The 17,016-nt window shown below is 37.8% G+C and overlaps 4 protein-coding genes across 5 annotated transcripts; 1 reads left to right on the forward strand and 3 right to left on the reverse strand.

Moving 5' to 3' along the window:
* LOC148429747 (arrestin domain-containing protein 3-like) lies at window positions 1-4,510 on the reverse strand. Its single transcript, XM_088415608.1, has 6 exons — window positions 4,062-4,510; window positions 3,907-3,967; window positions 3,679-3,826; window positions 3,494-3,590; window positions 1,662-1,918; window positions 1-418 (listed from the first exon to the last, which is right to left on the reverse strand). Exons 1-6 carry the CDS (start codon window positions 4,303-4,305, stop codon window positions 176-178), a joined length of 1,050 nt encoding a protein of 349 aa, XP_088271734.1. The 5' UTR covers window positions 4,306-4,510; the 3' UTR covers window positions 1-175.
* A 1,032-nt stretch (window positions 4,511-5,542) lies between these two features.
* LOC148429748 (arrestin domain-containing protein 3-like) lies at window positions 5,543-9,046 on the reverse strand. Of its 2 annotated transcripts, none has more exons than XM_088415630.1 (6): window positions 8,716-9,046; window positions 8,437-8,497; window positions 8,190-8,337; window positions 7,995-8,091; window positions 6,674-6,930; window positions 5,543-6,541 (listed from the first exon to the last, which is right to left on the reverse strand). In XM_088415630.1, exons 1-6 carry the CDS (start codon window positions 8,849-8,851, stop codon window positions 6,308-6,310), a joined length of 933 nt encoding a protein of 310 aa, XP_088271756.1. In that variant the 5' UTR covers window positions 8,852-9,046; the 3' UTR covers window positions 5,543-6,307. The 2 variants fall into 2 exon arrangements, with proteins under 2 accessions (XP_088271756.1, XP_088271748.1); XM_088415622.1 differs by having other exon boundaries at window positions 8,605-9,039.
* On the forward strand, window positions 6,121-13,508 carry LOC148429749 (alpha-N-acetylgalactosamine-specific lectin-like). The gene is made up of 8 exons (XM_088415677.1): window positions 6,121-6,476; window positions 11,446-11,545; window positions 11,665-11,727; window positions 11,829-11,853; window positions 11,973-12,061; window positions 12,135-12,272; window positions 13,091-13,181; window positions 13,337-13,508. The coding sequence occupies exons 3-8, from the start codon at window positions 11,665-11,667 to the stop codon at window positions 13,414-13,416; spliced, it is 486 nt and encodes a 161-aa protein (XP_088271803.1). The 5' UTR covers window positions 6,121-6,476; window positions 11,446-11,545; the 3' UTR covers window positions 13,417-13,508.
* LOC148429750 (arrestin domain-containing protein 3-like) lies at window positions 13,447-17,001 on the reverse strand. Its single transcript, XM_088415640.1, has 6 exons — window positions 16,678-17,001; window positions 16,520-16,583; window positions 16,285-16,432; window positions 16,101-16,197; window positions 14,687-14,943; window positions 13,447-14,284 (listed from the first exon to the last, which is right to left on the reverse strand). Exons 1-6 carry the CDS (start codon window positions 16,919-16,921, stop codon window positions 14,090-14,092), a joined length of 1,005 nt encoding a protein of 334 aa, XP_088271766.1. The 5' UTR covers window positions 16,922-17,001; the 3' UTR covers window positions 13,447-14,089.
* Window positions 17,002-17,016: the final 15 nt, after the last annotated feature.

Here is a 17,016-nt window from a genome sequence, read left to right on the forward strand (position 1 = left end):
AAAAATCAAACATAATACCGATGCATCAATATAATGTGAATTTAAATAGTTTTGTCTGATTGTCACTTTTCAACAATAACAACAACAACAATCATTTGTATTTAGTTTTTTATTTAAGATGAGGAGTTTTGTTTATCGGCACCGCTCTGGGTACAGCTTCTTCTGAAATTTACGATCAACTTACAAATTTGTCTGAATAACTTAAGGTGGGATAGACGGCGTGTGCTCCATATGGTGGAGGAAAATCTGAAGCTTGGGGTGTTTTATTCCAGCTCTGTTGTTCTGACCTTCCGAATTCCTCAAATCCATAAGAGGCAGGAGCTGGGGGTTGTTTTCCTGCAGGAACCTCGAAGGCAGGTAGGATCACGAGTGGAAGTTTGATTTCCGGGTCTGTTGCATATTTGACATCCAGATAGATCTGTAGAAATTTAACTTGGTTAGTGTCTGTCAACGGCGTTAGGCTATGTGATGCTCGTTTGGTTTCAGATAATCTTGTAAAAAGCTGAGGCGGGTAATTTACATTTTTTTGCTGGTCGTACATTTGTCATTCGTCAGAGACCCGCCCACTTTCTGTTATTGTCGATCCGTCATTTTTTTCAACACATATGAAATTACAGTATCATCGTCGGTCCATCAGTCCGTTTGTGTATGTCAGCACAACCTCCCGCCACCACAAGAGGGCGACATTTGACTTTTTTTTCCCGGTCCGTCATTCGTCAGGTGCTGGTCTACCTCTGTCTGCACTCATACTATTTTTTTTTTCTGTTTCACTAATCACACTTAAAGTTAACACCATGTCTGTGGTTCTACAGTTACACTGCAAACAAAACATAACCCAGAAATATAAGTGTAAAACAAAGCTAGATAAGGGGTTTAACCCAAGAGGATAATACAATACCATATTTAATACAAGGGACGTGAGTGCAATTATCAATCATGTCCACTGGATGGCATTATCATGCTTTACATGACTCTCAAATGGTGGATGTCGGTTCTCATTTATAATTCAATGCCCTACAATTACAGAAGACAGTTTCATCAACATTTGTCTAAATATCCTCTGTCACATACAAACTAAGTATTCGTGACTTTGAATTTACCAAAAAAAAAAATTGGGAATCAAAAAACTTCTATCTTGCATTTCCCAGCCAAGAGCCAATCATAGAAAGAATGCAAATTTGGTCTTTATTAATTGGTTACTTGAAACGCATCCCAAAATGTTCTTATTGACAAGAGACCTGAAACCAGGACAAAGACAACCCAGTTTATTCACTCAACTGACCATCTTTCTCCACTGCTTGGTGGTGCTGTAAAGTGACTTTTGTCACATTGACAGCAGGCTGATTGCAGTTTTTATTATAGAGATGCAGCAATATAGCAGATATACATTCAAGTCAGATGACAAAAAAAAAAAGGGTAAACAAAAAGAGGCATGGCGGGCTGACGGACACATGATGGAAATCTGATCTAATGTCTATCCCGATGATTACAACGATGGATGAAAATTGTAATTCCAACCTTTCTGATTTGCCATTTTTTTTCCAGCGATCTCGTCATTCAACGGCAAAATGGGTGTCTGTCAGCGACAGACTAGCGGACAGTCGGTCAGTGCTGATGAAATGCCCACCTCTGGTAAAAAGTATGATGGAATTCCAGCCTACCTTAAGCCTGTATTCCAGCTTGATGATGGCAGAGTTGAGAATGGACGGAGGCAAATTTCTGGGGATTGTGATGACTTTTTCCATGACCTCTTTGCTATTGGGATTAACACTCTCAAGTTTGTCTTTAACGATCTCTTGCGTGTTAAGTCTTCTGCGACCATGGGCAAAGAAACTCTTCTTTTCGTACAGCTCAAATTTGGGCTTCAAGTCGCGGGATGATTGGTTATGAATTTCAACTTTGACCTTGAGATCTTCTCCTGCAAAGGAACACAAAATCTTTTGACGAGTTCCACTAGTGGGGATCATGAATGCAAGTTTGACTGGCTCTTTCCCGATTCGTGATGTTAGGCTGATGCTGTAGGTAGAATTTTTCAAATGTCTCTGGCCAAATTTATCAGTTGAAGACACTAACTTTTGGGAATTATCAGCAAGTTCCCAATATGTTATGTGGCCATGAAGTGAAAATCACACAAAAAAACAAACAAAAAACCTAGGCAAACAAAAAGGTCATCACAAAAAAAAAGACCTTGCAAGAGAAGCACACGAGAAAAAAGAAGCACACAATAAAGAGCATGCAAGAAAAAGAAGCAAACAAGAAAACAGCATTAAAGAAAAAAGAAGCAAGCAAGAAAAAAAAGAAAAAAACAATTAAAAACAGCACACAGGAAAAAGAATGAAAGAAAAAAGTTTTTAATTTCTACAAAGAAATTAAAAAACAGCATGCAAGAAAAAGGCATGAAAGAAGTAAACAAGAAAAAAGATGCACATAAGAAAAAGGAAGCAAACAAGAAAATCGACACACACAATATTTGCTTTTTTATTTTTGTGTGCATCTTATTTCTTGTTTGCATCTTTTTTGTTTATTTCTTTTTCCCCACATGCATCCTTTTTCTTGAGTGCGTCTTTTTCTTACGTGCGTCATTTTTCTTGTTTGCCTCCTTTTTGTTGTGTGCGTCATTTTTCTTGTTTGCTTCCTTTTTCCTGTGTGCGCCATTTTTTCTTGTTTGCTTGTTTTTTATATCATGCTTTTTTTGTCTTGCATGGTCTGTATATTGTTTGCTTCTTTTTTCTTTCGTGCTCTTTTTTATGTTTACTTCTTTTTTCTTTCATGCTTCTTTTATTACCTTTTGTCTGCATGCTTTTTTTTATTCAAGGCTTCTGTGCTTTTGTCTTGTGTGATTCTCGTAAAGTGCTGTTTTTTGTTTTTGTTTTGCAATTACCTGATTGTGTTTGCTTAGTTTTTTATGTAGTAATCACGTTTGCCACGTAACTTTCATGAGACATAAAATAAACACGCTTTCTCTGGCCACACAACAGTCGACACCAGAGGGCGCCAAATATTTTTAAACGAAGCTAATAGTTTGGCACTGATCAAATTATTGGCAAATGGGTGTTAGACACACGTCTCAAGTAACGGATTTGCTCAAATTACCTTTAGTTACTTTCCATAATTATTGGTATTAATTTAGGTGAAGACACTGATCACGTGAATCATTGCACAAAAATTATCCACACTTTTTCAACAACATGGGAAAAAGATAAATTATAATACGGGACATTTATTTATGCAGTTATTTATTTATAAATCTTTGAATGTGTTTACATTTCATTCAATTACCGTTAGAACAACCAGTGGACATCACAATGTCCCACTGGTAGGCTCCTTTTTTTCCAGGCTACTCATGTGGTCCTTGAGAGGATCTGGTGTTTATGGGCACTATGCCGGTGATGCTACTTTAAACTATTTGGGGTAAGCATTCCATTGTACTCTACTTTCACCTATTGAGTTGTAAGATGTACAGTATAACCTGTATGCATGCATACATGATTACCTGGTTGGTATCCCATTTTTTTCGTATAAACATCCATCCCAATAGTTCCAGAACCAAAGACTGTAAGTTTTTTATCAGTGCAATCATGCTGAGGTTCCTGAAAGAAAGCACAGATCAATCTCCTGAAGTATTGTGCACTAACACAACGTTTTTTAACAAACAGATATTTCTTTTAAATGTCTCACCATAAGTCCAGGTATATCCATGTCTGCCTTGGACACAAATGTAAAGTGGGCTTTTTCTGTTTTTGTCAACTTCATTGATTGTTTGAGCTCCGCTTTAAGCTTATGAATAATTTTACCAGTGGAGGAAGTAAACGAAGATGGCATTTTCCTGCAAAGTAGAATTATAGGTGATTTCGTGGGCCTGAAAATAAATAAGCGAAAGACTAATTCATAACCACTCGGTTATACCTGTCAGGGATATTGAAGGAAAAGGGGAACACATGTCTTCCTTTAGCAATAAATTCAGTACCTGCAGGAGTGAAGCTTAAACTTAATTTGTGCGTTAATTATAAGTCTTACTCCTAACATTGTGTACTCAAATAATGTATAAAGCAATACCTTACCAGCTCTCAGGATGTGTTGTTTGATCTCATAATATTTCTCATCAGACCAGTAGTAATGAGTGCGTTTTCTGTGACGTTCTTGCCAGCGAACCCTTGCACTTCCTTTTCCTATAAAAGTTAGCGATTGGATTGAAGTTTCTTTCGAGACTTCCAAGATGATCCTTCCATTGATTGTGTCCCCGTTTGTGAAGGTGTTTCGGCTATTGATGGCATCGTATTCAATTGAGAAAATCTTGATGGTCATCTTACAGAAATAAATACAAATTAAAAAAAATCACAAAAAAACAGGATGACTGATTAAAAGCCTTTGGAAAATAAGCAGAAACAGACTGCGTGGTTGAGCTAGCTGTAAGCGCTCCTATGAAGGCGGAGGACGCACATAATAGAAAACCTGTTTTTCTAGTCTGTCAGAGCCGGTATGGTTCACACACACACACAAAAAACTTCTCTCAAATTTAGTAACCACAACTGATGCATTTACACCACTGTTTTGGTTCTTCGAGTCCTGTTTCATCTTCTCTAAATTTTGTTCAAACATGTGGATCACCTCGTGTCAATGGATTTACATTTTTTTTTTTTAAATGGGAATTAAGATTTTGAAGCCTCATTTTGTATGGTTGACACTTTTTTTTTGGTTTAATATTTAAGTTTGTTTTCTCATACTTAGACTTTACAAGGACTTCCTGAGAGGCGATCGATATTGTCCGCTCCAAGAACCAAATATTGGGAAATGCTTTGGGTCAACGGCGTCCGACATTAAAAAAATACTTGATGTCTTATTCGAAAAAAACACAGAGGCTCGATTTTATGTATACTTTTAGGTTGTGTCAGTTACGCTGGAAGATCTAGCGGATGGTCAGATCATACAAAATTTAAATGTAATTTTTTTTTCTACAAAGGGCTGCTTAAAATAATCATTAAGGAAGAGGGACTCAGGGCAGCCTGAGAGTCTTTGCAGGTTTCCCGTCATTCAAAAAGTCTCACTACATACAAAGGTGAGAAGAGAAGAAAGGTACCATCGGGAACCTATGTCCTCCTATGTGCCCCCCTCAGTCTGCCGCGGCCACACTGCCTCACTTAATGCTTTACTTATTTATTTGTTTATTTATTTATTTCACACAGCAAAAGGTAACGTCTAATCCAAAATGATTAAACGTTATCCCGACTATGGTAAATTAAAATTCATATCCCAAGTGTCTGAAAACATTTGGGATGAAGATATTTGTGACTGCGTATTTTTGACTTTGTTCGTGAGGGATTGTTCAAACTGGCTGCTCCCTGATGCACCTCCTGTCTCACTCAGGAAAAAATAAACGCATTCAGCAGCTTTAACATTTATCTCATGATTGAAAAGTAGGAATATTGTTTTTAGCGTGATATTTAGCTTACAGTTGAAATTTGGGGAAATGACCTCTCAAAAACCCATGGGGCGTGTCCTACGCAGGTGTGTGCAGTCATACACAGACACGATCAGGCAAACATTGTTTTGAACTTGTAAGAAAGTTTATATTTACATTGTCACAGTGTCATTGCACATATTTTAGTCAGTGGTGCCGGCAATAACGCGTACGGAGGTTCTGAAGCAAAATAAAGCATACTACAAGAGGCACCTTTATGATGTGAACGGAATAAAAAATATTGGTAATTTTCCTCTCATATTTTCAAAGAATGATTATAAGAAACCTCGGCAAGAGCACAAAAATGTTGGTGACAATATGCAATGGTATCCAAACGTGTTCCAATTGGAGGCTGTGCCTTTGCCGATTCCTCCTTTACATTAGGAGTATTGCAGTAGCAAAAAAATAAAAGTAAAGTAGTACTTTCTTTCATTTGTGATTTCTATCAGTTTCCATTACTTTTGATATACTTGTTTCCCCCACGGATATGTGTACAAAGACCACTGTGGTCACAAGATAAAGTTGAGTTTCTTTGTTTTTGGCGACCAAATAAACGAGTGCCTGTGGAAAGCTTCCAGTCTTTGCTTCTATTGTTGTCCAACAACACATATTCCACGGGTAACTACCTCTGCAGCTCACGCTACCACAAGTTATACGACCCTGTTGTTAGCTGCTTCCTTCTGTCACATTCGTCAAAAGAGGTAGAAATAGTCAGACTTTGCGTACAATTGAAGGCAGTACATTCATATTGTTTGATGGTCATTTTTTCACGAGTTTTTCAAAAGTTAGTATTTGTTTTTATTGGCAACATTTTGGTGAAAATTCCTTTTTCAGACGTTTATGTAATCACTAATATTGAGAATATCTCAAGGCGGGATACTCAGTGTGTGCTCCATATGGTGGAGGGAGATCCGATGACTGAGATGATTTGCTCCAGCTCTGCTCGTTTGATTTCCCAAGCTCCCCTAAACTAGCCGCAGCAAAATCTGAAAGTCGTTGTCTTTCAAGATCCTCGAAGGTAGGTAGGACAACTATTGGAAGTTTGATTTCTGGGTTTATTGCATATTTGACATCCAGAAAAATCTGTGAAAAATATGTTGTTAGTTCATGACATCTGTTTTAGGCTATTCGTGCTTTCTTTGTTGTATTTGTGCAACTAGTATTTGTATCAAATGAATGGACCTTGATAAAAGTATAACAGAATCTTCGGCCTACCTTCAGTCTGTATTCCAGGCGGATGATGGAGGAATTGAGAATGGACGGTGGCAAACTCTTGGGGATGGTGATCACCTTCTTCATGGTCTGTTTGCTCTTGGGATTGATGGGCTCAAGTGTTTCCTTAAGGATGTTCTGTGTGCAAACCTTCCTATGTCCCTGAGCAAAGAAACTTTGCTTTTCGTACAACACAAACTTGGGCTTCAAGTCACGAGAAGATTGGTTCTGTACTTCAATTTTGACTTGGAGGTTTTCCCCTGCAAGGGAACACAAAATCATGCGTGCAGTCACAGGAGTAAAGAAAGAAGTACAGTGGGACCCCATGTTACGACATTAATCCGGTTGGGGTCGTAAGGCAAATTCGTCGTATGACGAGCAATCCAAACCTATGTTAAATAGCTAATGCGTTTAGAACCCCAGGGAAAAACACCGACTTTGTACATACATATTAAACATTGCTACCCAAATATAAGTGCTACGTATATATAATGTACACATATACAATCAGAAAACATCATAAATAAAAATATACAAAGGATTTATTTACCTTTGAGTGGCGCTTGTTATGCCCATATTCCCTAACAAGGGTTAGCTCCAGAATCGTTTGCATATAAATCATCTTCTGACTTCTCTCTTTAATTAACATCACTAGCAATCTTGGGACCCATGGCTAACCCTTTCAACATTGAATTAAGCAGTAAAATGCACTATAAATACGGTTTTGTGACCACTCGCAATCAAACAAAGATTTACCATTCCGCCATTTTAAACACCTGAGCCCGACCAATGGCAGACCATCATCTCCGTGAGGAGACGCCTACCAATACCAGACCACCATTGTAGTCACGCGTTGCGTGGAAGCAGTTAGACGGCAAATAAGTAAATATGTGCAATTAGGCCAGCAGATGGAGGCAAAACAACACAAATACAGCCAAGCCCCTGCGGTCATGACAGTTATTTTGGTCGCATAACCGGGAAAATGCCATAAAGCGGGGATGAAAAAACTCCATGTCGCAACATGAAAATGACCTAAATCAGGGACGTTGTAACATGGGGGTCCACTGTACATGGATGACCACTGTCAAATTGGCTTACTGAACTTCCAAAGCTACCAATGCTTTTGTGTACTTCTATCCCATTGGATGGCGAGGCGCATTTGATCGGTCAGTCAGATACAAGCATGCAATTGTATGTAATAGACTTATTGCACATCTTTGCAATATGCGTAAGTGCATGGTTCACTGTCACAATGCTGATATTTTGCTTGATATACAGTATCATATAACACTATACTTATGTACACATGTACTGTTATGTTTACCGGGTTGGTATCCCATCCTTTTTGTGTAAACATCCATTGCAATGATTCCAGAACCAAAGACTTTCAGTTTTTTATCGGTGCAATCATGTTGATTCTCCTACAAAAAAAAAAAAAAAGTCTTTGAAATATGTTTTAATTAATTATGTTTTAATTAATTAAGCAAACTCTAATGCATTACTGTTTCACATTTCTCACCATAAGTCCAGGTATGGTCATGTCTGCTTTGGATACAAATGTGAAGTGGGCTTTTGCATCTTTTGTCAGCTTCATTGATTGTTTAAGCTCTGCTTTAAGCTTATGAACAACTTTACCGACGGAGGACTTAAACGATGATGGCATTTTCCTGCAAAGTACATTTATACATAACTTGACTGGCACAAGAGATAACAGGTCAAAGAATAATAGAAATGAGAATTACCACAGTGCAGTATGTATATAGTACCTGTTTGGGACCTTGAAAGAAAAGGGAAACACATGTCTTCCTTTGGAAATACAATCAATATCTGGAGGAGTGAGACATATACTCTGCTGAAAATAATTTCTAATATGCAATAATTTATGCTCTTTACTATCATTGTCGATAAAAACATAGGATGAAGCTATGTATTACCGGCTCTCAAAATACGTTGCTTGATTTCATAATATTTTTCATCAGACCAGTAATACCCATGGCTATATTGCCCGTAATACTCATGCCAGCAAACCCTTGCGCTTCCTTTACCAATAAAGGTTAGCGATTGGATTGACGTTTCTTTCGAGACGTCCAAGATGATCCTTCCATTGATTGTGTCTCCGTTTGTGAAGATGTTTTGGCTATTGATGGAATCATATTCAATTGAGAAATTTTTAATGGTCATTCTCCAGAACTAAATACAAATTAAAAAAAAAAAAGCACAAATTATGAAAGACTCCGGTATATCCAAGCAGAAACAAACATTCTGGCTGATCTGAAAGAGTGAGGATAAACAGGAGATAGGGCGGACACATATCCAAAACTGGTTTTTCTTGTCAGTTCACAACTGGATTCACAACATACAATGACTAAAAAAAATCAGCACAAAGATAGAGGAACATGAACCAGGAAGCATTAACATTAATCATGCAAGAGAATCAGAGAAACAAGAGATTAATGACATTATTTCAGAAAAGCTTTCAATATAGTCAGTCCCAGGAATGCTTTGTGACAAATTTGTGCCAGCCTGGAACCCACTAATTTGTGGCGTATATATCAGAGGTGGGCAACTTTTAAGTGACGGTTCCAATCATATGTCTAAATTGTTCTGAATTTTATCCGTCACATACACTTCAAGTAAAACAAAGTATTGCCGAGCTTGAATTGATTAAATAATGCCCTTGGAGAATTTAAAAACTTCTACCTTGCATTTCCTGCATTGCATTGCATTTACATATGTTTGGGTTATACATTTTTAAATTTATATTAAAAAACAAAACAAAAATTCCAATTTTTTTTTTTAAACTGTGACAGTACTTCTTTTTCTTCAGAACATTCGTTACATCTACTGCATTACTGTTGCTCAGAACATCTTTTGTTGACGTAATCAAGGCAGGTTTACTAATATTTTAGGTGTGGTTGCATTCTACTTGAAAGGCCCCATCATTAGTATCACAGAAAGAAAATAATTGTGATTCCTGATGCTGGATGCTGTACACAGATGTCCAGGTTATTTCAGGTACTTCCTTGTAGCTGTTTGGCAAAACCAAAACCATGGGTTTTGGAGAACTTTAAGTCAAGTAGCTCTAAATATAAGTAACAGGATGAGTAAAATGGCAGCTGATTAATTAGGACACCTGAAAAGACAACCGATTTGTTACATCAAGGCAACACTGCAAAGATTTCAGGAATTCCATGAAGGGTGTGGCCAGTGATGTTGGGAGCAGGCGCAAAGTCAATGCTGCCAATTCATGACAAAAATATGGTGTGCCAAGCAGGTGTGCACAAAAGGTTCCACCCTTTCACCTGGCCCACGGACAAGAACAGGGCTTACTTAGGCTCTCATCCAGACTTGTGACAAACCCAACATGAAAAATCTGAAAATTTGTGCGCAACCACCAAAGAGGTCAAGTCTGAAGGTGGCCCTCATTTCCGGATCATAGTTTTTAAGAGGCATGTGAATTGTAGAGAGATCCATTTGGAAATATGTCACACTTTAAATGTGAAATTAACTTGCGCAGTGGCTCTATTTTGAGTGTTACCAGTAAAGTGAGTACAGTTTATCGACAGGCTTACTTTGAAGCCACGTGTCTTTTATTGTTCACTTTTTGACAAATCCAATACAAGTTATTCCACCCAAAAAACAATGCTCATGAATGGGAGTATCCTCTACAAAACAAGTGAACGTTGGTGAGGTTGACTTTCAACGAAATATGGTTAAGTGATTCAAAATCTGTGGCTTCGTTCACACTGCAGGCCCGGATTTTTTGTCGAATCTCATCTTTCGACATTTGTTAACAAGCTGCAGTTGCTGTGCTCCGTATCATATTCTGTCACTTCGATTTTGTTTATTTTCCTTTTCATACAATTCATTGTGTAAAAAATAGAGATTGCATTATGACTGGTACTTTGAGATGTGTACGAATGAAACGAATGTTTATCTGTGACAAAATGTGTTTTTTTTGCTCCATTTTTGCTGGTACGGCTTATATACCGGTGCGGCTTATAGTCCGGAAAATATGGTAATCATACACGTACATGACACGGTACGACTTATTTTGCAATCGAACAAATGTTGTTCAAACACGCATTTGGAGAAAATTGTCATGGTTTCGAAAAATGCAGTTTTAAGTCGAACCCCTGATATAGGGGTTGAAACTTCAAATTCATCGTAACCAAAATAACAAAACATTCTCCAGTTAGCTTGCGGCAAAGTTTTAAAGGTTGGATGAATTTCAAGACATTTTTATCTATTTTAAAGTCATGCGCTGAATATTGTTTGCTTAAAGGGAGTACAAGAGAACTACAGATGTATTCTTTAACGCAATACATTTTCATGACTACATTGTTTTTGTGAGTTGCGTTTTGGCCTTAACTGTGCGGTCGTACCAATCATGGGTCGACGACAAAGAATTCATTGCTGCTATTGACGAGGAAGCTTTACAGGCACCCGCGCTGCTGCAAAAAGTCTCGTAAAGGCACCCCAATGGTAAGCCTTTTCAGCATTTATTTCATCCATGTGTTCCTTTGAGAGAATGGATGGATGGAAGTTAAAAAAAAAAAAAAACTTAAAAAGGCAAAGAACAGGTATGTTCCTTTGGGATGATGCTTGCCAAAAACAAAATAATGCTCCCTTATTATGTCCAATTTTGTGGTTTGGTTGGGCGTGTGAAAAGAAAACCTCAATGGAAGGTGGAATGAAAACAATTCTTTGTAGACCCGCCCATCTCTGAAACAACTCATTTGCATGGTTGTTTTTTTTTTTTCTTTCCAATTTAGACTATTGTTTATGCTAACCAATTTACCATCTGGAGCTGCCACAAGCTGATATAAAAGGACAGCTCGTTACGCTTCAGTATCAAGCATCGTGACTGCTAAGGTAACGCTGTACACCTTGATATGATGCCTTTCCAATCTTCTTCCCTTTTTGTGCCTTGGTCAAGTTTTTTTTATTAGGATATAGGTGTAACCGATATTGAAAATTGTTTTATTGCGCAGATGGCCTTTGCTCTTCGTTTCGTTTTCCTCCTTTGTGGGGTCATTGGACTGGCGGCTGCATGCGTAAGTCAAAGAAATGCAGATTTACTATTGCGTTTGAATTGTTTCGCCGTTTTCATTTGTGTTCACTTTGATTTTCAACAATATGCTTTTCTTCTTGACAGAGGGATGAATGCAACGACAAAAAAGGTCACTGGCTTATCTCAATGAGACTTAAAAACAACTACAAAAAATAAATGTCGTAACTCGCATTTGCAACTAGATATAAACAGGCAAATCTCATTTTCTTCACATCAATTGTGTTGCAGGCAGCACAGGTTGTCCTAAAGGCTGGACTCAAATCAACTGTCGCTGTTTCATCTTTCAAGATGACCGAAGAACATTTTCAGATGCAGAGGTATACGCTGTCACGTTGTTATTATTCATTTATTGTTCAATCTTTTTTATGAATGAGTTGTTTCTTCTTGCAGAGTGTCTGCAACGTTCTTGGGGGCAATCTAGCCTCATTCTCCAGTCGTTTGGAATATGCCATTGTTCTCCAAGTGGCTTTGGCAGGAACCTCTGACACTGCTGCTGACATCTGGACTGGACTCCATGAGACATTAGGGGTGAGACACTTCTTAATTCTAAAAATACAAAACAAGAACTATATATATATATATATATATATATATATATATATATATATATATATATATATATATATATGTTCCTTCAAGTAGTTGGCTAAAGGAGGTCCTAAAAACGACAGCTACTAAATGATTTAAGTACTAAAGTCATCCCTTACTTTAGGTAGTTTAGTATGACAGTAATACAATACTTTCGATAAGTAAGAATGAAAGAAATGAATGACTTTATGTAGTTAAGTACTAAAGTAATCTTTTACCGTAGGTACTGAAGAACTGAGCTCATCGATTACTGTCAATTTCAGTTTTTCACCTGATAAACAAATCGAGTACTGAGTAATTGATTACTTTTAACACCCAAGTATTTAATTACCTAGAGTACTAAAGTACATTCATTCACTACTCCCTCTCTCCCCCATGATACCAGGTGTGTGTTGACTATAAAAAGCACATAAGTATCATTCATCATCAAGCACAATTTTGGGTCCACATCACCCAGATGTTTATAAATATAGAATTAAGCATAATATTATAGCAAGATTTTGTATTAAAAACAAAAATCGTAAAAGCTGCACTTGATCTCAAGTCACCATTGATTGTGGAGAAGCCTTTAGAGTGAAAATAGTCCTGTCTAAATGTCGCAAGAGCCTGAAGTTGTTTTCCAACATCAGCTGTCAACAGGACATATCAACTTTTGTCATGATCAAGATGTGAAAATTCAAAGATCAAACAAAATCTTTGAGTTTGCCGTGCGTTCCCTTTTGATTTGACTGAATGAAACATGTTCCTTTGTCTCGCAGGACTTTGTCTGGACTGATGGCGAGAATGTTGGTTACACAAACTTCAACACTAACCCGGATGCAGGGGATTGCGTTGAGATTGAAGATGATGGTGAATTGCATCCTACTTTCATGCATTTCATTCAAACATGCAGCAATGAAAGATTCATTGCTGCATGTTTGAATGAAATGCACTAATGCTTGTTTGAATAATGAAATCACACATATTTATTGAACTTTCTCACCTCGTTTTGTGTTTTCTTCTAGATCTACTTTGGGACACTGAGAGCTGCTCGACACAAAACAGATTTATTTGTGCCAGAGATGCCTGCAAATGCAAGCACTGACCCACCCTCCAACCATCATATCATCTAGAACGATGCATTTTTGGTTCCTGGCGCGGGACTAAAAATAATTCATTAAATTACACAACAAAGCATTTTGGTGTGGCATTGCATTCATTTCATTTTTGTTCAACTTTTTCTTTATTATTTTTTTCATGTATGTATTTTTATTGCAATGGGAAATTTTCATGGAAGACCACAAAACAGAAGTAACAAAGAGTTTAAATGGTTTATATGTACTGTAAGTAATGAGGTTTGGTTCGGTACGCTTCAGTATACAGCCGGTAAAAAGTGAGAGAATTAGGTATTGTTACGATACGTAATACATAAAATACAAAGGAATGGTTTGGTCTACGTTATTAGGGACTAATATTACAAGATTGATATGTTGCGGTAGGAATGAATGTGTCCATCTGTGGAGAGAGGAAACGCACACCACGAGGAGGAAAGTTGTTTGCAATCTATAAAATCGACTTCATATAGATACTATGTATTTTTGCCAGCCTGTTTTGACTTTTTGTTGTTTGAACTGTCTCATCTATGATCTTCCTGATCTGGCGTACGTCTCACGATGTCACTTTATTGTTAAAAAATAAAAATAAAAAGACACACTCGGGTTTTACTTGGACTTATGGGTACTTTTTTTCAGTCAGCTTCCATGAATGTCAGAAGAACACTAGGAAGGGAACAAGGTTTCATAGGAAGGAGGGGAGTCCAAAGGTTGGGTTGTGGCATGTTGTCGGGGCGCGACGCTATTCCCGGACGCGTCGACATCGAGCGCCGCTGGACTTGGCTGCCGCCGTATGTCAGGAAGGACAACAATTGGAATTGTGACCCCCTCGTCTTTTGTGTATTTGATATCCAGACAGACCTGTCGGAATGGTGCTTGTTTATTTTCAGACGGAAACATCCATTTTCAATGACAGATTGTTACATCGTAATAGAAGAACTAGTTAGTCTTGATCAATTGATCAAGTCAGGCTCGTATCTGTAACTGTGTGTGTCAGTGTGTGCGTTTCAAATCTGATCTTTTGTTTTTTGAACTAAAGTGTGTACTGTGTTGCGTCAAGTGAAACCCTTTTGATGGACAATATCTGATTTGATTTAAATGACAGGAATATTGATGCTAAAGCGCCGGCATACCGCATACAACTTTTCTAACACAAAAACTGCGACTATCTTGGAAATATTCATTTATTAAACACAAATTAACCAAACAGAAAAGAAACGAAGAGCAATTGAATTGTGCGGTCATCGAATTTGCGCGGCTCACCTTGAGCTCGTACTCCAGCCTGAAAATGGAGCAGTTCAAGATGGAGGGCAGTAGTCGTCTGGGGATGGGGATGGCCTTCGTCACCGTGTCTTTGCATGTGGACGCAACGTCCTTGGCCTCCGTCTGTAGGATCTTTTTTACAACTGTACTTTGCAGATCATTTCCAAAGGAATTTTCCTTCAGGTAGAACTTTAATATTGGTTTCACTGAACGAGTTGAAAGGTTTAGAATTTCAGCTCGAACTCGAAGTGTTTCGCCTATGATGAGAAGAAGCAATGGTTCATACTGTAAAAATGATGTGAGGTATGGCTTAGAATCAACTGAGTAACTTAACAAAGTATCATAACATGAACATAATTCTGAGATTAAGTGTACGCGTGCCCGCATTAGCGCAATTGTTAGAGCAATGTAGTACAGAATTGTGGTGTTCTAGCATTCAAATGTTTTTTTTCTCCTCACAACTTTTCCAGATTTTTTTTGATGAAGCTAAAAGGGACCCAGGAATTCATTTGGGTCCTGCTGGCAGTCACCAATCCCCCATTGCATAGAAAGTTGTTTTTTTAATGATTTAAACATTGACCTTGTAATCACGTAAAGCACATTATGTTGCCTTATGTTTTAAATGTGCTAGCTAAACAAAGCTGTCATGCCTTAGGTACAGTACCTCACATTGACAGGCACGTTGCAAGGTCAAAACTAGTTTGGGGGTTTTGAGGCTCCACATAAAATATCTTGCATGATTTCTGTTTTGTTGAACAATATAAGCATGGTTTAACTGTCGTGAAAGAGCAGAATAGAATAGAATAGAATGCCTTTATTCTCATTGTACAGTAGCAAACAACAAAATTGGGATGGCTGTGTTGTGTTGTTGTGTTGTGAAAAAGTGTCTCATACCAGTGGGATTCGGTATTAAAATGATCTACATTCAGTCCTAAATAAGTGGATGGTCATGGATAGTAGGAAAACAGGGGGGGGGGGGGGGGGGGGGGGGGGGGATATTTTGAGGGGCTGTTGCCATAAGCCATTGAGCAATTTTTTAATACACAATTTGGAAACAATGATCTGGCACAAATTTCTAGCATACAGGTATGTATGAAATTGTTAATATGGCAAATTATTACGTAGTTAAGTCAGTCATTCTGGATGATTTTGATTTGAATTGAAGTAATGAACCCAGCCTCATTTAAAATATAGGGTGAATTTTTAGTCACTCAAATTTGGCACTTCTCCGCAGTGTCAAATTTTGAATACATACTTACATTCTTTTTATCTGGAGGTCAAACAAAAGCACGATTGTTGCCCGTGATGACTTTACTCTTGTTTTTGAGACAATTTGTTTTGTTGTAAGCAAAGGCTTTGAAAGCAAATATTAAGTTTGACAAGAGTAACTTTGCGCCCCTTGTTACATAATTACCTTGCTTGTATCCCATTTTGTCAACGTAAACGTCCATCGTAACTGTTCCCGAGCCGAAGAATTGTACACTTGTCTCTTTGCAACCATGCCGTGGCACCTGACAAAACAATTTCCCTTGAAGTCGTGTTTGTGTTTCTTACAAATACTTAACTTTCCTTTCGTCCTCTGTAAACACATTTCTTACCAGAAGTCCAGGAATATCCATGGCTGGTTTAGAAACAAATTTAAAGTAGATGATAGCATTTTTTGGCAACTTCTTTGGTTGTTTGAGCTCTGCTTTCAGTTTATGAACAACTTCACACAGAGTGCATTTGAATGATGATGGCATTTCTCTGTGGAGGAATATAAAAGCAAACAGGAATTACTGACAAAAGAAAGGAGTTGAGTCAAGACATTGCAGAACAGGAATAACCAAATACCTTTCAGGAATCTTGAAGTAAAAAGGAAACACATGTTTTCCTTGAGCAATAATGTTGTTTTCACCTGTATATCATTCAGTTCATTTTATTAATAGCGGGTTAACATCATATACAGCATATACTGCTTCTAGCGGGAAAAAATTGAAATCATACATTACCATCTTGTCTCGCTTCTTCCAAGATTTGTTGTCTGATGGTGTAATACTTTGCATAAACACTAAAACCGTGGTCTTCATTAGATGCGTGGGCCTCCCCTCTTCCTTTTGCTATCAAAGTCAGAGATTTAATTCTAGTTTCTTTTAGCACCTCCACAATGATTCTTCCTCTGACAGTGTCGCCGCTTGTGAAGATGTTTTGTTGATTGATTGGATCATATTCAATTGAGAAATTAGTGATGGTCATTTTTCAGAAAGATACAGAACGTCGCGTTCAAAATTGCCAACGAGCTAGTTTCGGCTCAGCTGCTGACTGCGTAGGCTACCTTGACAACATAGTGG

Source organism: Hippichthys cyanospilos, chromosome 1 (genome assembly GCF_059441005.1).
Source record: "Hippichthys cyanospilos isolate Australia breed blue-spotted pipefish chromosome 1, RoL_Hcya_1.0, whole genome shotgun sequence".
Classification (NCBI taxonomy): domain Eukaryota; kingdom Metazoa; phylum Chordata; class Actinopteri; order Syngnathiformes; family Syngnathidae; genus Hippichthys; species Hippichthys cyanospilos.